The 20,440-nt window shown below is 46.5% G+C and overlaps 1 protein-coding gene across 1 annotated transcript in view; it reads left to right on the forward strand.

The window, feature by feature from the left end:
• Positions 1–20,440, forward strand: part of CACNA1B (calcium voltage-gated channel subunit alpha1 B) — a 186,691-nt gene that overhangs the window by 53,421 nt on the left and 112,830 nt on the right. Inside the window, exons 7-11 of the mRNA XM_032232823.1 lie at positions 3,887–3,990; positions 9,583–9,698; positions 11,695–11,751; positions 13,988–14,077; positions 16,904–17,113. Coding sequence (XP_032088714.1) covers positions 3,887–3,990; positions 9,583–9,698; positions 11,695–11,751; positions 13,988–14,077; positions 16,904–17,113 — 577 coding nt within the window. The remainder of the gene's footprint in view (positions 1–3,886; positions 3,991–9,582; positions 9,699–11,694; positions 11,752–13,987; positions 14,078–16,903; positions 17,114–20,440) is intronic.

Raw genomic sequence — 20,440 nt, forward strand, 5'->3', positions numbered from 1 at the left:
TTCCTCTCCCTCCTCCTCTCTGCCCCCTTCCTCTCTTCTCTTCCTCTCTCCCCCTTCCTCTTCTCTCTCTCTCTCTCTCTCTCTCCCTCTCTCTCTCTCTCTCTCTCTCTCTCTCTCTCCTCTTTCCCATCCTCCCTCTCTCCCTCTGCCTCCTGAGATTTCTGCTGAAATTACTCGGGCTTTGAGTGAATTATTCAGATGGAAGGGAAAGCAAAGATACAGTGTTGGGCCTGGTGGTGTTCTCTTATATAATATGTAAGTTTTCGGAAGCTAAACTAAGCTGGGCTTTGGTGGAGAGAAGGCCAGCCTGTTTTAGTTTCCAGTCCCCTAATCATCCTGGTTGCTCTTCTCCGATAGCCATCTTCCAATATTGGAGGGACTTCCATGGAGAGGAGGGGGTCAAGCTATTTTCCAAAGCACCTCAGGGTCAGACGAGGAAGAATGGATGGAAACTGAGAGATTCAACCTGGAAATAAGGAGAAATTTCCTGACAGTGAGAACCATCAACCCATGGAACAGAAGTTGCCTTCGGAAGTTGTGGGATCTCCATCCCTGGAAGCTTTCAAGAAGAGACTGGACTGCCATCTATCAGAAATGGTGGTCTCCTGCTTGGACGGGGGGGTTGGACTAGATGACCTACAAGGACCCTTCCAACTCTGTCCATCTGTATTAAGACTTCAGCTTCCATCTTACCCTATAAATGAGGGGATTAAGCGGTGGCCTGCTGGTTTCTAATGTCCTTGGCATCCCCTTTGCGACTGGGGTGCAACAACATTTTTATTCCCTGACTCAGTAGTCTCCAGGATTCTTCAGCGTGCATGAAAATGCGTGCAGATTCTGATCTGGTAGGGAGAGACAAAAAATAAAATAAAATTTAATATCCTCCCTGCGCAGCTGGGAATCAAAAGCAGGGAGAAGGAGACTCGGATCAAGCTATTTCTATGCAAAGCCCTGTTGTTCTTTTCTAAAAATACATAGATAGTTGCAACATGTGCACATTCTCACACATATTCATACCATTCTTTTCTTTATTAAATCAATCTATTTATTTTGCAAGAGAAAAAGGCACTTTGTTCTCAAGGAGGTTGGGACAATTTAGTCCTGAAATCACGATGGCACAATCCTATTCCTGTTCTATTCTATTCTATTCCATTCCATATGCTATTCTCTATTCCATATTCTATTCCTTATTGGGCAACAATAAGTTTCTTCTCTCTCCCAGCTTCCAAGCAGAATGTAAAATAGAATAGAATAGAAAATAGAGTAGAGAAGAATAGAACAGAACAGAAAATAGGATAGGATAGGTTAGGTTAGGATAGGATAGAACAGGGAATGTAGAATAGAATATAATACCATAGAAAGAATAAAATAGAATCTATTCTAAAATAGAATAGAAAGAATAGAATAGAAAAAATAGAATAGAATAGTCAGGTAATTCCTCCCTAGTTCTAGGTTGGTGGTCTTCTTGATTAGTTTCCATCCATTGCTTCTTGTCCTGTCTTTAATTTTTGAATAGGAGAGGAGAGGAGAGAGAAGAAGAGAAGAGAAAAGAAGAGAAGGAAATAGGAATAGGAATAGAGAATAGAATTGGAACAGAACAGAACAGAAAATAGAACAGGATAGGATAAAACAGAACAGAAAATAGGATAGGATAGAACAGAACAGAAAATAGGATAGGATAGTCATTCCTCCCTAGTTCTAAGTTCGCTCTCTCCTTAATTAGTTTCCATCCATCACTTCATGTTCTGCCTTTAATTTTTGATCTACTTAATCAACCGGCGAGTCTCCAGATGTTCGGCATCGCTCAGCCGGGAGAGACGAAGAAATTCACCAACATCTGGAAGGCTACATGTTACCCTCCAGTTGTCTGCACGCTTAATTGCTGCCTTCAGGGGCCGTCCCTCTCCGCCGCCCCCCCCTTCCACCCAGTCTGTTCCTCTGACTTTGGTTTGCAGGAGTGAATAAGTCTTTTTGAGGACTGAAACGTTAAATGGATGGGGAGAAGGGAAGGAATTAGTCAAACGTTAATAAGAACTCGGAAATTTTCCACGAGAATGGCATTTTCTCCCTAATGGGGGTGGGGGCAACAGGGGGAAGGGAGTAAATGGATTTCAGTGCCTTCAATACAGCCTTGGTTGACTGGCCAGAAAGTATTCAGGCAGAAAAAAAAACTTGCTAAAACGTGGAATCGGGGATGTTACTATTTGCACAGGAGCAAATTGCAATATTCTTCTTCTTACTCAGTATTGTACGTTCTCATTTCCTCCCAAGATTTTTTATTTTGTGTGTGTGTGTGTGTGTGTGTGTGTGTATAGATAGATGATAGATGATAGATGATAGATGATAGATAGATAGATAGATAGATAGATAGATAGATAGATAGATAGATGATAGATGATAGATAGATAGATAGATAGATAGATAGATAGATAGATAGATGATAGATAGATAGATAGATAGATAGATAGATAGATAGATAGATAGATAGATAGAGATAGAGATAGAGATAGAGATAGAGATAGAGATAGAGATAGAGATAGAGATAGAGATCAATGCATGAATGGTGTTTAATTAATGGTGAAATTATTATTATTATTTTACTACCGGTTCTGTGGGCGTGGCTTGGTGGGCGTGGCAGGGGAAGGATACTGCAAAATATCCATTCTTTCCCCACTCCAGGGGAAGGATACGGCAAAATCTCCATTCCCTCCCCACTCCACAGGAAGAATACTGCAAAATCCCCATTCCCTCCCCACTCCAGGGGAAGGATACTGCAAAATCCCCATTCCCTCCCCACTCCAGGGGAAGGATACTGCAAAATCCCCATTCCCTCCCCACTCCAGGGGAAGGATACTGCAAAATCTCCATTCCCTCCCCACTCCAGGGGAAGGATACTGCAAAATCCCCATTCCCTCCCCACTCCAGGGGAAGGATATTGCAAAATCCCTATTCCCTCCCCACTCCAGGGGAAGGATACTGCAAAATCCCCATTCCCTCCCCACTCCAGGGGAAGGATACTGCAAAATCTCCATTCCCACCCACTCCAGGAGAAGGATATTGCAAAATCCCCATTTCCTCCCCACTCCAGGGGAAGGATATTGCCAAATCCCCATTCTCTCCCCACTCTGGGGCCAGCCAGAGGTGGCATTTGCCAGTTCTCCAAACTATTCAGAATTTCCGCTACCACTTCTCTAGAACCTGCTGCATTTCACCCCTGGTGTGTTACTTGGGTATCATATATTTCAATATAAATAAACATGATCTTATTACTCATAGTTATTACATCTCATTCTCATTATTTCACATTTTTACACATTACCCTTCTGTTCTAGTTCAGTTCTTTTTTCTATTCTTTTGTATATATGAACATATTACTATGTTTTGTGTTTGTGTATTGCATTTGTGCTGATAAATAAATAAAAGGAGACTAGTATAGATCTATTTCAAGCTAATTAGCTCTCATCAGCTAGCCATACCCTTACTGGGATTCAAACCTGGGCTGTTTTTACATGTTAGGCAGTTGTATTAGCCTCTAAGCCACAAGCTCTCCTCTCCTTATCAGCTGAGCCAAGGAAATGATTAAGTGTTATGTCAAAGCACCTGGTGCTTTGCTTCCCAGTATGCTCCCTCCCATATTTAGGCACACCAGGTGCTTTGACATAACAAAAGGTAGCCAGATTCACTTAACAACTGTGTGAATAACAGAACGAGTGCAGTGATTCACTGAACTACAGTGGCAAGAAAAGTCGCAAAATGGAGTAAAATTAACTTCACCAAGGTCAGGTCAATTGTGGTCGTAAGTCGAGGACTACCTGCATAATGTCTCTGGCTATGTTGGTTATGTGTTTTCGGTGTCTGCTCACACCTCTCTCTCTCTCTTTCGCAGACCAACGATGCTGCAGGGAACATGTGGAACTGGCTTTACTTCATCCCCCTCATCATCATCGGCTCCTTCTTCATGCTCAACCTGGTCCTTGGTGTCTTATCAGGGTAAGGACCCCCTTCTCTTTCTCTTCTACCCTGCAGTCGTGAGTTTGGTGGGTCAATTCCCATCCCAGAGAGAAGATAGGACAGGGGAGAATATTCGTAGCTCAGGGCTGATCCGTGGGGTCCTTGGCGGTTTTCTTCCAGACATTTCATGAGCCAAGTAGGTAACATCATCAGGGCTAGAAGGGAGTTGGGTTTGGAGGAGGAAGGGAAGGAAGTGGGGGAGGAGGAGGGGTGTTTGTGGGGTCTTTGGTGCTCTCTGAGTTTGTTGGTTTCCTTGCAGATGTTTCATGACCCAACTAGGTAACATCATCAGTGTTAGAAGGGAGTGGGATTTGCAGAGAGGAGGAGAAGATGAGGAGGAGGGGGAGGAGGAGGAGGAGGAGGAGGAGGAGGAGGAGGAGGAGGGCTGTAGGGTCTTTGGTGCTCTCTGAGTTTGTTGGTTTCCTTGCAGATGTTTCATGACCCAACTAGGTAACATCATCAGTGTTAGAAGGGAGTGGGATTTGCAGAGAGGAGGAGGAGGAGGAGGAGGAGGAGGAGGAGGAGGAGGAGGAGGAGGAGGAGGAGGGCTGTAGGGTCTTTGGTGCTATCTGAGTTTGTTGGTTTCCTTGCAGATGTTTCATGACCCAACTAGGGTACATCATCAGCACTAGAAGGCAGTAGGGTTTGGGGAGAGGAGGAAGAGGCCGCTGAGGACTGCGAGGTCCTTGGTGCTCTCTGAGCTTGGTGCTTTTCTTGCAGACCCAACTAGGTAACATTATTAGTACATCATCATTATTATTATTATTATTATTATTATTATTATTATTATTATGGGACAGACTAGAAGACCTCAATGGCTCCTTCCTGTGCTATAATCCAACGGGACAGTTCACATACCTATAGAATTCCTTCCTTCATCTTAATCCCCACTACCAGCTGGGACGGAGTAGCCAACATCCCTGCAGCTGCAAAAAGAGGGAACCGAAAGAAGATTACCGTGCCCAAGGTTCAGGGGAGGGATCCGGCCGGTTCATACCGCTTCGGGCAGACCGGATGCTAATTTTACATCTGGTTTGCTGAACCGGTAGTTGCAAGAACTGTCTGACCCCCGCCTGCCCTATCCTCCCAGGAATCTCCACGCAGCCTGTTTTGGATGCCAGGCAAGTGCAGTGCCTGCACAAAAAAACGGGGCTCCTGGAAGTTCTGGAAATAGCAATAGCAATAGCAGCTAGACTTATATACCGCTTCATAGGGCTTTCAGCCCTCTCTAAGCGGTTTACAGAATCAGCATATTGCCCCCAACAATCCGGGTCCTCATTTCACCCACCTCATTTCGGAAGGATGGACGGCTGAGTCAACCTTGAGCCGGTGAGATTAGAACCGCTGAACTGCAGATAACAGTCAGCTGAAGTGGCCTGCAGTACTGCACCCTAACCACTGCACCACCTCGGCTCTCGGAAATCCAAAAACAGGTCTGTTTCCAGCCTCCGGAGAGCCCCCCCCCCCAGAGCCTGGGGAGGGCAAAAAAACTCCCCCCTCCCCATGGTGCAGGAGTCCAAGTAGGCCACGCCCAGCATGGCCACGCCCACCCAGAAGAGAACTGGTTGCTAAAATGTTTGAATCCCACCCCTGCCAAGGCTGTGCATGGTTATAAGCCCTGATCCTAATGGCCGTTTTGATCAGGTGTCTGTTTTCCAGCCAAGATCAGACTAATCGTAGTTGAGTGTGTGTGTGTGTGTGTGTGTGTGTGTGTGTGTGTACAAAACCATGTGTCCCCCCTCTCCACTTCTACTGAAGACAGATGGAGTCAAGAACGGCTCGTTTCTTCCCTGCCTCTGTGATCTCTTTCTACATTCTGGATCGCTTTGATTGTCTACCTTGGGGTAATCTAGATTCTCGAGCCTTGCTCTTGAGTTGCCGAAGAATTCTTGTCCTCCGCCCCTCAGCTCCTCTGGGCCTCGATGAATAATGCAGGCACTGCAGTAGGAAGCGAGGCTTTTTAGAGGGAAGGGATGTTGGAGCGAGTGGCTGGGGTTGGTTTGCCTTGTTTTGCACCCAGGGGAAGGAGGTCAGCCTGCGGAGCTTCAAGAAGTCTTCCTTAGGAAAATCTTCCTCCTATTCTCCTTGGCCAAGCGCTTCTCTCCTTATTGTGTCTCGGTCAAGAAGAACATGACGCTAGGTCCCGGGATGGTGAACCAGTGGCACGCAGGGCTCTGTCTGCGGGCACGCGTGCTGTCACCCCAGCTCAGCTCTACCGCGCGTGTACGTGCGCCTCCCACCGGCCAGCTGATTTTTGTGCCTGCATGGGGGTGGCAAATGCAGGAGATGCACGCAGATGTGCGAGGTTGAGGGGGGCTCAATTGAAGTTGTGAGTCGAGGACTATCTGGAGCTGCAAAATTGAATAGAATGGGATAAAGCAAACCCTTTTCTTCTTCTTCTTCTTCTTCTTCTTCTTCTTCTTCTTCTTCTTCTTCTTCTTTTTCTTCTTCTTCTTCTCTTCTTCTTCTTCTTCTTCTTCCCCTCCTCTTCCTGCACTCTTACTCCTCCTCCTTCCTTCTCCTCCTCCTCCTCCTTCCCTCTTCCCCCCACTCCTCCTCCAGCTCCTCTTCTCCTCCTCCTCCTCCTCCTCCTCCTTCCCTCTCCCCCCCCACTCATCCTCCTCCTCCTCTCCTCCTCCTCCTCCTCCAATTAAAAACACCCCAGTTGCCTTTTTTTTTTAAAAAAAAAGCACTTTTGAGAAAACCTTACAGATGTTCTGTCGGTCACTATCAACATTAGTAGCCTGGATGGGCCACACAGTTTCCTTCACGTAAAGCCGCTCCTGGTGACCCAGATTTTACCAGATCAGCGGTAGTTCAGTAGGCATAGTACTTGATTTGCATGCATGATGTCCCAGTTTTGATTCTTAGCATCTTGACAATGGGAGATAATAGAGCTTCAAAGGCTAGGAAGTTGATGCCTCCTCCGTGTAGACAATATGGGTCTAGCGGACAGCTTTCTGGAAGAGTAGGTTTTAACTGTAGGAGCCGTGGCAGCGCAGTGGTTAGCATGCAGGATTGCAGGATAATTCTGCTGACTCGAGGGGGCACCTTCGTTGACTTGGGAGAAATATGAGGAGGAGCAGGCCGAGTCAGTCCAGGGCCTCTTAGGATTGGGATGGCTTGTAGGCAGGGAGGAAGGGGGAAAGGATGACCAAGAGATGCTAAGCAGTGAGCATGAGAGACAGAGGTCAGGTGATGAGCAAGGACCACCCGCTCCTGATCCAAGAGCATGGAGAGTGGAGAGAAGGCGAGAACAGCGCAGGCTGACCCAGCAACTCGGGAGGAGAGTGCCCTGCCCCTTTTCACAAGGCAGGGGACTGAGACTTAAGGAGACTGGGGACTAAGGGACTGAGACTTAAGGAGACCCTGGAGCCAGGGTTTGATCCTGACCGGCTCAAGGTTGACTTGGCCTTCCATCATTCTGCGGTCGGTAAAATGAGGACCCAGATTGTTGGAAGGCAAGATGCAGACTCTGTAAACTGCTTAGAGAAGGCTGCAAAGCACTATGAAGCGGGATATAAGTCTTAAATCCTATTGCTATTGCTTGCTTCCCTCCCTCCCTCCTTACCTTCTTTCTTTCCCTCTCTTTTCTTCTTCCTTCCTTCTTTTTCTCCCTTTCTCCTCCTTCCTTCCTTTCTTCCTCCCTTCCCTCTCAGTGTTTAGAATGCAGTATTGCAGGCTAATTCTGCCAACTGCCAGCAGTTCGATTCTGACTGGTTTAAAGTTGACTTTGCCTCCCATCCTTCCAAGGTCGGTAAAATGAGGACCCAGATTGTTGGGAGCACTGGTTAATTGTCCTCCCTGTTAGAAAGTTCCTCCTTAATTCCAGGTTGCTTCTCTCCTTGATTAGTTTCCAGCCATTGTTTCTCGTCCTGCCTTCTGGTGCTTTGGAAAATAAATTGCCCCTCCCTCTTCTTTGTGGCAGCCCCTCAAATATTGGAATAGTGCTACCACATCACTCCTAATCCTTCTTTTCTCCAGACTGGCCATACCCCAATTCCTGCAACTGTTCTTCATATGTTTTAGTCTCCAGGCCTTTAATCATTTTCCTTGTTCTTCAAAGATCGTGGTTTAGTAGCATTGGGAAGCCTCAGGGTTCTCCTTTAATCATATTGCTACATGTTCAGACTCTGTCTTCCTTCCTGGGTATCATTGTGTGTGTGTGTGTGTGTGTGTGTGTGCGTGCACCGCAACAATAGGTTCCATAGTTAGCATCTGGCACAATCCATCTATCTCCCCTGGCCTATTTTAGTATCACACACACACACACACACACACACACACACACACACACCTGGAGAATTCATTTCAGTTCAACCTTCTGCCCCTTTGGGAGCAGCTGTGGGGGAGAAAAAGAAAGAAAAAGAAGAAAGAATGAGATTTGGAGCAAGCCGGATTTCTGGCATGACATTGGCATAGTGTCATGCCCCCGTCGGAGCCTGAATATGTGGAGGAAGAGAAGCCAGAATTGGAGCCGATTGAGATCGAGGGGGCACCTTCGTTGACTTGGGGAAAATATAAGGAGGAGCAGGCCGAGTCAGGCCAGGGCCTTTTAGGATTGGGATGGCTTGTAGGCAGGGAGGAAGTGGGGGGAAGGATGACCAAGAGAGGCTAAGCAGTGAGCACGAGAAACAGAGCTCAGGCGATGAGCAAGGACCACCCCCTCCTGATCCAAGAGCATGGAGAGTGGAGAGAAGGCGAGAACAGCGCAGGCTGACCCAGCAACTCAGGAGGAGAGTGGCCCACTGGCAGACAGCAGAGCTGGCAGCAGATTCGGACAGCGAGGAGGCTGGGGAGGAAGATGGGCCAGTCCTGTAGTCTGGGGAAGGCTCTGATGAGGGCTCTGTGTCGGAGGCAGAGAGGGGGCAAGAGCCATCCAACAGTTATCAACTGCCTTCGGAGTCAGAGATAAGTGGGGCAGAAGAAAAGCTGGAGCCTGTTCCAGATGTGCGCATGTGCAGAACTGCCAGGAGAAGGGAACATTTAAGGAACAATGGCCGACTTGGGAGTAAAGGCACAGATAGACGGTGAATGGCCCCTCTCATAGGGAATAAAGAGGAGTAAAGGGGGAGTGGAGTTTGCAGGAGACCATTCGTTCGCTTAATAAGTGTGAAGATTTGTTCATGACACTCAGAGACTCCTTGCCAAGTATTTTCTTGTGCAGCCATTAGATATCGGCCTGGCAGCTCTCCAAGTCTGATAAGGTCTGTGGTTGTAAATTCACCCTTGAAAAGACTGTTTGCCGAGACTTTGCTGGATGTGATGAGAGGAATTCACATTAGCGTAATAAAAAAAAGGAGTTTTGTTGGGACAAGGAGTTTGCTTCGGGATTTTGGGAAGCCTAGGTCAGAACATCATCACTTGATGGCTGCACCATTCAGCACCAGAGCATGGACTGAGAAAAAAGTCCTGTCTAGGTAGTGCTCAACTTGCAACCAAATTCGTGGTGCTAAGCGAGACATTTGACAAGTGAGTTCTGCCTCACGGTTACGACCTTCCTTGTCACGGTTGTTAAGTGAATGGCTGGTTATGAAGGTTGCACTCGTTTATCTGGTTTCTTCTCTGCAGGGAGTTTGCCAAAGAACGAGAGAGAGTTGAAAACCGCCGAGCTTTTTTGAAACTCCGGAGACAGCAACAGATTGAGAGAGAACTGAACGGCTACCTGGAGTGGATCTTTAAAGCAGGTAAGATGGGGGGCGGGGGGTGGGGAATTTCCAAGTTCTGGGTATCCCCCTTGAAGAAGAATTTATATAAATTGGAACCGGTTTAGAAAGGGAGACCAGGAATTGGAAACTTAAAGAGCTTAGAGTAGGGGTGTCAAACTCAATTTCATTGAGGGCCGTAACAGGTCTGTGGTTGGCCGACTGAGTGGGTGTGGCTCAGTGGTGGGATTCAATTTTTTTCACTACTGTTTCTGTGGTCATGGCATGGCTTTACGGGCATGGCAGGCCAACGATACTGCAAAATCCGCATTCCCTCCCCTCTAACCTGCTGTCTAGCTCTGTTCTCTGGTGCAGGGCAACAAAAGAAGATTAGGAGGGCAGGGCCAGCCAATTTGCCGATTCTCTGAACTACTCAAAATTTCTGCTACCAATTCTCCAGAACCAGTCCGAACTAGTTGAATACCACCTCTCATGTGACTGACTTAGTGGGTATGGCCAGCTTGACGCCACTCACTGGGCCTGGCTGACTGGGTGGGCGTGGCCAGCTTGATACCACTCCCCCAACTGCTGGCATGTTTCCTCTTCGTACTGGGTAGACCGGGCTGAAGCAATGTGGACTGAAGCTCTCAGGGTACATACCAGCAACAAGTGGTAGTCCATGATCATAATCATAAAATATAATCCTCATAAATCACAAGATAGAACATCCAGTGACAATCATACGGCACTCAATAAGCAATCAACATTAATCATAATAAGATAATAAATAAAAACAATCGATATAGATCATAAGATCATAAGATACAAGCCACAAAGTTACAGTCAAAAGAAGGGAAGAATAATATAATACAGCTTTATTATATATCTATATCTATATCTATATCTATATCTATATCTATATCTATATCTATATCTATATCTATATCTATATCTATATCTATATCTATCTATCTATCTAATCTATCTATCTAATCTATCTATCTATCTATCTATCTAATCAATCTATCTATCTATCTATCTATCTATCTATCTATCTATCTATCTATCTATCTATCTATCTATCTAAGATGAGTCATGAGTCCGGTCTGCAACAGAGAAAGGCAGAATGAATACAGCTTTTTTGCCCGAGTGGTGTCTTAGTCCAATCAGGAAGAAGGTGCTGAGTGGTCTACTTTAAAAATCCCCTTCCCTCCCTCATTCCCTTAATTTTTCTTCCTTCCTTCCTTCCTTCCTTCCTTCCTTCCTTCCTAACTTCCTTCCTTCCTAACTTCCTTCCTAACTTCCTTCCCTCCCTCCCTCCCTCCCTCCCTCATTCCCATATTTTTCCTCCCTTCCTCTCTCTCTCACTCATTTCCATATTTTTCCTTCCTTCCTAACTTCCTTTCCTCCCTCCTTCATTCCCATATTTCCCTTCCTCCCTCTCTCGCTCCCTCATTCCCATATTTTCCTTTCCTCCCTCCTTCCCATATTTTTCCTTTCTTCCTCCCTCCCTCATTCCCATATTTTTCCTTCCTTCCTTCTTTCCTCCCTTCCTCCCTCTCTCGCTCCCTCACTCCCATATTTTCCTTCCCTCCCTCATTCCCATATTTTTCCTTTCTTCCTCCCTCCCTCATTCCCATATTTTTCCTTCCTTCCTTCTTTCCTCCCTTCCTCCCTCTCTCGCTCCCTCACTCCCATATTTTCCTTCCCTCCCTCATTCCCATATTTTCCTTCCTTCCTTCCTTCCTTCCTTCCTGCCTGCCTGCCTGCCTGCCTGCCTGCCTGCCTGCCTGCCTGCCTCCCTCCCTCCCTCTCTCCCTCCCTCCCTCCCTCCCTCCCTCCCGGTTCTATTTGGTAAATCTCAGAATATTTAAAAATAAATAGGTTCTAGAAACCTGAGATCTGCCAAGCAACACCGTTGGAAGACTTTTCTCTAAAGCAGCCCCATCATTGATTATAAAGCGGTTAGAGGCATTGCGTATCTCTCCCATGTCCCCAAGTGATAGAAGACTAAGCATTGTTCTTTCTGTGTTTTCAGAGGAGGTGATGTTAGCAGAAGAAGACAAGAATGCTGAAGAGAAATCCCCTTTGGATGGTGAGTCTCCTAGCTATGCGTTTCTCTCCTCATATGCTGACTCTATAGCTTTTAATACAAAAGTCGGGGTAGATAATAGAAACAGAGGCTTAGAAGCAAGAATGGGGAGAGAGAGAGAGAGAGAGAGAGAGAGAGAGAGAGAGAGAGAGAGAGAGAGAGAGAGAGAGAGAGAATATATTTCAGCACCACGGACAGCTCAGAAACTGCCTTTCACTTATAGAATCAGAGTCCACCCAGATTGATTCAATATTTTGTTGATTGAAAGGAGAATATTTGTAGCTCATGGTTGAAATGAAGGGTCCTTGGTGCTCTCTTAACTTGGTGGTTTTCCTGCAAGCGTTTCCTTCAACATTACACCCACACACAAGAGGGCAAATATAAACAGAGAGTAAAACCCTGCTCCTTACTAGCATTGATGATGTTATCTAGTTGGGTAATGAAACGTCTGCCAGAATACAAGCAAGCTCATTGAGTACCAAGCATCCTGCAGTCCTCCTCCTCTTCCACCCCACAATCCCTCACTCCCTACTAGCACTGATGATGTTATCTAGTTGGGTAATGAAACCTCTGCGAGAAAACAAGCAAACTCAGAGAGCACCAAGGACGCCATAGTCGTTCTCCATTCCTCCTCCTCCTCCTCCTCCTCCTCCTCCTCCTCCTCCTCCTCTCCACAATTTCTACTCCCTTCTCGCACAGATGATGTTACCTAGTTGGGCAACGAAACATCTGCAAGACAACAAGCAAACTCAGAGAGCACCAAGGATCCCTCATTTTGTTGATTTGTCAGATTTGAAAGCCTGCCTTTGGTTTCAGGAGCTCAAACCAGTGGCTATAAACGCTCCTTTTCCCCCATGACAACAAACTTCCATAGAGATAAGTTTTGCTGAAAGAGAAAATGACTTTCCCCCAAAGTCACTCAATGATCTTTGTTATCATCATGCTGTTTATTGCAGCCTTAAGGTTGACATCTAATCTAGTTTTATTCGAAGTGGGAACATTGATGTACGACACTAGCGATTTTGGGATGGTTTTTTTTAAAGGGCCCCTCCTCATTTGCTAAATAATTGGTCCGCGAGAATTGGAGGCGCAAAACACTTGAGAATTGAGACTGGGATAGCTTTCTCGATGCGCAGAGTTGTTTTGGGAACATTATGTCAAATCACGTTCAAGCCACAGGAAATCATGTAGCGGCCACCTTAGTCCATTGGAAAGAGATTTGATTTGAATAGCACAAGAGGGAAACTTCCAACCCCCTTCTTTGCTTGATTCTAATGTCGGGCCACGATGCCGGGGGGGGGGGGGGGAGAGACGCGGTTCTGATTTGCAGCCGCCCAAACATCCATCCATCGGTCCCTGTTTTGATGGCTTTGAAAATGTTCAAAGACGGTGGGAGGTAGCTGTGCTTAGCTGGAAGGCTAAATAAATAATGGCGCTTGCCAGGAAAGGATGGAGAAAGGAACTGTCAAGGGGTTGATAGGCTCTCCAGTGGTTGGTCTGGGGCTGCTTCGAAGCCATCCTTCAGATGAAAAGCAATTTATTTCTCAAAGCTTTGGAGAGTTGAAGAAGTTTGAGCCTCTATTGAAAGCTAATAGCCAGTTGTTTATTGCCTACTAGCTGGATACTCGTGCTCCGCTATGAAACTATGTGATTGATAAATTGACACTTACAGCTTGAAAATTAATGAGTAGTTATGATCGGCCTCTTCTCTCCCCTTCTCTCCCTCAGGCTTGTCCCACAAAAGCCTCCCGTATCCTATCCCCTTCTATCCCTCAGGCTGGCCCCATAGAGGCCTCTCCTACCTTATCCCAGCCTGCAGGCCAGATGAGTCATGCGCTGGCCACATCCACACCCAAGTGGCAGTTGGAACAGAGTTCTTTTCAGGTGGGGAGAGGAAGTAGAACGTCTGAACTCCCAGCCCGCAGGCTGGATGAGTCACGCGCTAGCCACATCCACACCCAAGTGGCAGTTGGAACAGAGTTCTTTTCAGGTGGGGAGAGGGAGTAGAATGTCTAACTCCTTAGCATCAGAGCGTGTTAATAATAATATAAGCAATATTAATGATCTGGTGGTCATTTTGAAAAATCCTTTCTAAGCGAGCACCTAGAAGCCAAGAGGAACATATGTGCCAAATTTCAAGTTTGTAGGCTTTACGGTCCTGAAGATTTTGTGATGATACATGAGTGGTATTTTATATAGAGAAGATTTCTCCCCTTTCCTGTACCCTTTTGGTATCTAGTGCTGAAAAGAGCGACAATCAAGAAAAGCAAAAACGATCTAATTCACGCTGAAGAAGGAGAAGATCACTTCACCGATGTTTGCTCCGTGGGTAAGTCTAATGAGGGACATTCTCCTGCTTCGGGAGGCAGCCTCTGTTCCAAAGCCAAAGGTTCCGGGTCATAAATGAGCCAAGCACATTGTCAACTCTGCCCCAGGGGTTGCGTGTGTTTAGTTACAGGATGCCACTTTGGGGAGGGTGCTAAGAAAAATGCAGCTGGCACTGGCTGTGAGTTCATCTGTTTGGGTATTTCTTGTCTGCCATGGACCAGAACCAGTCAGAACTAGTTGAATACCACCTCTGATGTGGCTGACTTAGTGGGTATGGCCAGCTTGACGACACTCACTGGGCCTGGCTGACTGAGTGGGCCTGGCTGACTGAGTGGGCGTGGCCAGCTTGATACCACTCCCCCAATTGCTGGCATGTTTCCTCTTCATACTGGGTAGACCGGGCTGAAGCAATGTGGACTGAAGCTTTCAGGGTACATACCAGCAAACAATTGGTAGGCCATGATCATAATCATAAAATATAATCCTCATAAATCACAAGATAGAACATCCAGTGCCAAATATGCGGCACTCAATAAGCAATTAACATTAATCATAATAGGATAATAAATAAAAACAAGATATAGATCATAAGATACAAGCCACAAAGTTACAGTCAAAAGAAGGTAAGGAATAAGTAGTAGGAAAGATAAGAAGAAGAATATAATACAGCCTTACTAGATAGTTTAACAGTGTTGTGGGACTTAGTTGCTTACCACAGTGATGTCACTGAACGCATTTGGAAAGGTCCCAACCTGTTGTGGCCTGCAGGCAGCCAGTGGAACTGGCAGCAGAGTCGGACAGTGAGGAGGTTGGGAAGGCTTGGATGAGGGCTCTGCGTCGGCGGCAGAAAGGGAGTTAGACAGCAGCGAGGCAGAGAAACAGCTGGAGCCTGTTCCCAGTGTGCGCATGTGCAGAGCTGCCAGGAGAGAAGAACAACTGAGGAAGCAGGGTCTTTACTTGGGAGTAAAGCCATACCTTGGAGGTGATTGGCCCCTCCCATAGGAAACAAAAGAGGAGCAAACGGGAAGGGTTTTTTTTTGCAGGAAACAATTCAAGGGGGAAGAGGGAATGGAGCTGGCAGAGAGAGAGAGAGAGAGAGAGAGAGGCGGACCTGGATTGTCCATCAGCCCTCAGATGGAGAGTCAACAGTCACCAGGTCTGGAGGTGGCTGAATGAGGAAGAGGAAGAACAGCTGGGTCCAGAGCCTGACACACAGAGGCCCAGAAGACAGAGGAGAGGAGAGCAGTGGAAATCCGTGGGCTGGTCTTTGGAACGGAAGAGCCACTACTGCTAGCTAAGCCCCACCCTAGCTCTTGGGATCAAAGGCAGGGGGCGGAGATGAATAGGTGTGACAGATAACTATTCATCTCCCCGCTGGACAGACTTGTTAGCTTGCGGTGAGAGAGAAACTTTTTGCCAGGACTGCTGGCACTCCTAATAAAGGAATCTTAAATAAAGTTCACTTCAGAGGGTATGCCGTGTTTGGGGAGCTGGGTCAGAACAAGGACTGGACAGGGAAACCTTTATCATGGGAGCCCATGAATCTCTGCTCCACATCCGTAGAGCTTAGAAATGTGACTCAGATTTGGTCTTACGTCAAATTCAAATTTAACCTTTCCCATTGGAAGAACTTCCCTTTATCTGGATTCCATCCTCGGCTGTAGAATGTCCTCATGCGTGCGCTTCCTTCCGCTTCTCAGAAACGGTATGATCTCAACAGCCGAAGGTGTCGGCTTTATAGCGTTTTAATATGGATAATTTCTTGACACGCTGATGACAGCTTGTAGGAAATTTACTGTATAATTACCGACGGCCCCCCCACCCCCACCCCAAAAGTGCTGACCGACAGGGACCTCTGGCCAATGGTTACGGTTTTTTATGAGTTGTTTTCTAATTCCCTTAAATTGTTCTGCAAAGAACCTGGTAATCACTTTCCAAAGCAACATGTGGTAGCAGCAGATAGAATTTGCTTGATTAAAGAAAAGATCGGGAGGGCGATATAATGAGCTTCAAATGTAGGAGAAAAATGCACACCGAAGCATCATAAAGGCTGCAGTGGGCCATGTGCTTATGCTAAGCAAACGAACCAGACACATTATAATTGTGACTCCTGCTATTATTTCCATTACTGTTCTTCATTAGAATTGAGCCAATTTACAAAAGTGAAATCTTTCATGGACAAACAAAAACAGGGTGGTTTCCTCTTGTGTTAGCCACATGAATCTCTGTTGTGGCCCATCAGATTCGGACAGTGAGGAGGTTGGGGAGGAAGATGGGCCTGGGGTCCTGGAGTCTGGGGAAGGCTCTGAGGAGGGCTGTGTGTCGGAGGCAGAGAGGGGGCCAGAGCCGTATGCCAGTTATTAGCTGCCTTCAGAGTCAGACATCATAATTAATTCGTAATTTAATAAACGTATATGCCGCCCAATCCCGTAGGACTCCGGGCGGCTTACAAATAGAAAGATAAAACAAAAATTAAAAATAGGGGAAAGTGAGGCGGAAGAACAGCTGGAGCCTGTTCCCAGTGTGAAATACCGTGAAATACCTCTGGACCCGCTCAATTGTATTAATGTCCGATATACAGTGTGGATTCCAGGCAGATGAGCTGTATTCGAGGATTGGTCTGGCAAAGGTTTTGTATGCCCTAGTTTAAAACTATTGACTAACAGTTTCAGGAGGACAATCAAAGGAGCAGGTGTGGTCGGGATACAATTTGGCCCCTCTTGGTGTGGTCCGTGACCTTTCGCGTGACGAATGGCGGCTGGGATATCTTTGATTCTTGGGGGTCCCCTTCCCCCTCTCAGATTGATACTTGCTTCTATGACCGCAGGGTCTCCGTTTGCCCGGGCCAGCCTGAAGAGTGGCAAGAACGAAAGCTCCTCCTACTTCCGTCGGAAAGAGAAGATGTTCCGCTTTTTCATTCGGCGCATGGTGAAGGCCCAGAGCTTCTACTGGATTGTCCTCTGTGTGGTGGCTCTCAACACGATGTGCGTGGCCATCGTGCATTACGATCAACCCGAAGGTCTCACCACCACCCTTTGTAAGTAAGGTCTTCTTCTGTCAACTCTACTTCAGGGTTGGGAACGCAACAGGTTGGAGATTCTCCATCATCCAGGTCCTGGTGGCCTTGAAGGTGCTTTTCCAAAAGTCAACTAGACTTTCTTCGGTTTTTTCTCTCCTTGAAAACATTTCATTTCTCCTCCAAGAACTGAACTGAAGAGGTTTTTGGGGATGAGAAGCGAAAGGTTTTCAAGGAAAAAACCCAGTGGTGAAATTCAATTTTTTCTACTACCGGTTCTGTGCGCGTGGCTTGGTGGGCATGGCAGGGGAAGGATACTGCAAAATCCCAATTCCCTCCCTCCTCCAGGGGAAGGATACTGCAAAATCCCCATTCCCTCCCCACTCCAGGGGAAGGATACTGCAAAATCCCAATTCCCTCCCTCCTCCAGGGGAAGGATACTGTAAAATCCCCATTTCCTCCCCACTCCAGGGGAAAGATACTGTAAAATCTCCATTCCCACCCCACTCCACGGAAAGGATACTGCAAAATCTCCATTCCCTCCCCACTCCAGGAGAAGGATACTGCAAAATCTCCATTCCCTCCCCACTCCAGGGAAAGGATACTGCAAAATCTCCATTCCCTCCCCACTCCAGGGGAAGGATACTGCAAAATCCCCATTCCCTCCCAATCAGTTGGGACTCGGGAGGCAGAGAATAGAAGGGGCAGGGCCAGCCAGAGGTGGCATTTGCCGGTTCTCTGAACTACTCAAAATTTCCACTACCAGTTCTCCAGAACCTGTCAGAACCTCCTGGATTTTACCCCTGAAACCCCCCCCCCCCCCACCTCAAGAAATGCCAGTGGTCTTTTGGAAAAGCCTCATATCAGATTGCACCCTATCTGGACACTCCAAATGCTCAGCCCTTTTGCAATACCCCCCCCCCCCCACTCCATCACCGTGACTGGATGCTTGCAAGCACTGAGTAAATACCCTTAGGTATTTCTCCACACAGTGAGCAAAATGGAAAAAAGAATTTCCATGTTACCCGAGACATTTGAAGCTTAACAAGCAAAATGTAAGCATGACCTCTTTTTGGGGGATGATTTAGAGTGAAATCAGAGGCTGGTTTTTTAAAAAAAAATAATTCTGAGGTTTGCAAGTTCTTTGTTCTTTTTTCGACAAAGGAATATAACAATGGCGACCGGAATACAGAGAGCTGGATATATATATTTTTTCTGATTTAAAACTTTTCCTCCACCTAAGTTGGGGCTAAGTGGCTGAAAAAAGAGCATTTGTCTTTCATCCCTCCCCTCTTCCTCTTCTTCTTCTTCTGTATTTTTTTATTTTTTTGAAAAGTAAAATAAAATAGCAGCAACCGAGGGAACGAGAGCTCACTTCGCCAGAAAATGATTTCGGTAGAAAAGTGTTCTTTCTTTCTTTCTTTTTTTAATTTTCCTCCCCAAAAGTAGAGAACTTTATGAACAGAGATTCATCTCCCAGCTGGTGTCAGAAAGAATGTTCTTGTTAATTACCAATTGAGTGAAAAATTATACAGGCAACACAGAGCGAAGGAGAAAAAGAAAGAAAAGGCAGAGCCCATTTTAATCGCACACAAAAAAAAATGGGATAAAAGCAGAGAGATATTTCAACAGCGTGGAAGCTTAGGAAAAGCAGACATATTGTGAATAGCTGACAGGTGCATCGGCTGAGGAGGATGGGTGAACAAGCCAGAAAACTGAGGACTGGTGACTTAAAAACACGCCGAGCAAACACTTGTAGGGGGGAAAAAGCACGAAGCATCTTTTAAAGCAGGTCAATCAAACAGCCTGGAAGTAGATTACAAGGAAGGTAATGGAAGGATGGAAACTAATCCAGGAGAGAAGCAATCTAGAACTGAGGAGAAATTTCCTGACTGTGAGAATAATTCATCAGTGGAACTACTGGCCTCCAGAAGTTGTGGGAGGTCCGTCACTGGAGGTGTTCAAGAAGAGATTGGATAACCATTTGCCTGGAATGGTATAGGGTCTTCTGCTTGAGCAGGGGGGCGGGGTTGGACTAGATGACCTCCAAGGCCCCTTCCCTTATCTGATATTTATTTGAGAGATTTTTTTGGTCAGGGACAAGAATCCTGTAGTCCTGTAAACAATGCTGTATTTTAAAAAAAAACATCCACATATGTGCTCCTTCACCAATACAGAGACAGATTATCCGAATTGGAAGAGACCTTGGAGGTCATCTAGTCCAACCCCACCCACCCCAGCCAGCCCCTACACCATTGCCAAGCAAGAAGGTTGTTTGTCCCATTTGACAACTGGACTAGAAGACCTACAAGGTCCCTTCCCACTCTGTTAATTTGAATCTATCTAAGATGATCAAAAGCCTGGAGACTAAAACAGGATGAATGGTTATAGGAACCGGGCATGGCTGGTCTAGGGAAGAGAAGGACCAGGGGAGACAGGAGAGCAGTCTTCCAATATTTGAGGGGCTGACACAGAGAGGAGGGGGAGTCAAGCTGTTTTCCAAGGCACCTGAATGCCAGACAAGGAATAATGGATGGAAACTGAACAAGGAGAGATTCAACCTGGAAATAAGGAGGAATTTCCTGACAGTGAGACCAATCAACCCATGGAACAGAAGTTGCCTCCAGAAGTTGTGGGAGCTTCATCCCTGGAGGCTTTCAAGAAGAGACTGGACTGAATGGTGTAGGGTCTCCTGCTTGGGTGGGGGGTTGGACTAGATGACCTACAAGGTCCCTTCCAACTTTGCTAATCAGTTAAAACTCTCCCTTATTTATTTATTTCCATCCCTTTCACGTTTTCTCAATGCAGTGGAAATGAATTTGCTCCATAAACTAGCTTTATTATCCTATCAGGATTCTGGTGCAGTGGTCACCAGCAGGTGGTCCACGAGAAAACTTTGGTGTTTCGCAGAAAAAAATATTTGCATTTTTGATATTGCCCTAAATCAGGGGTCCTCACATTATGCCCCTGGGATGGATACGTGCAATGAATGTTTGCTGCTGCTGCGGAGAGTCTCCCCCTTTGGGGTCTTTTTGTGCAATTCACAGGGAGGCAGAAATTCCGACTGTGGGTCTGCTTCAGCCTCCTGGCAAAATATTTTCTGACAACGACAAGAATCTATTAATGGAACAACTTGCCTTCAAAAGTTGCGGATGCTCCATCAAGGGAGGGTTTCAAGTCCAAATTAATATAGGGTCTCCTGCTTGGGAGAGGGGTTGGACTAGATGACCTACAAGGTCCCTTCCAACTCCATAAGGTCCTGTAAGGATCCACATTGCAGGACACTTCAAGTCTTTTCTTGGTCCCGCATTCTGGGGAATGCAAGGCAGTGACGTGTGGTGGCGTTTA

The sequence above is a fragment of the Thamnophis elegans genome, chromosome 16 (assembly GCF_009769535.1).
Source record: "Thamnophis elegans isolate rThaEle1 chromosome 16, rThaEle1.pri, whole genome shotgun sequence".
Classification (NCBI taxonomy): domain Eukaryota; kingdom Metazoa; phylum Chordata; class Lepidosauria; order Squamata; family Colubridae; genus Thamnophis; species Thamnophis elegans.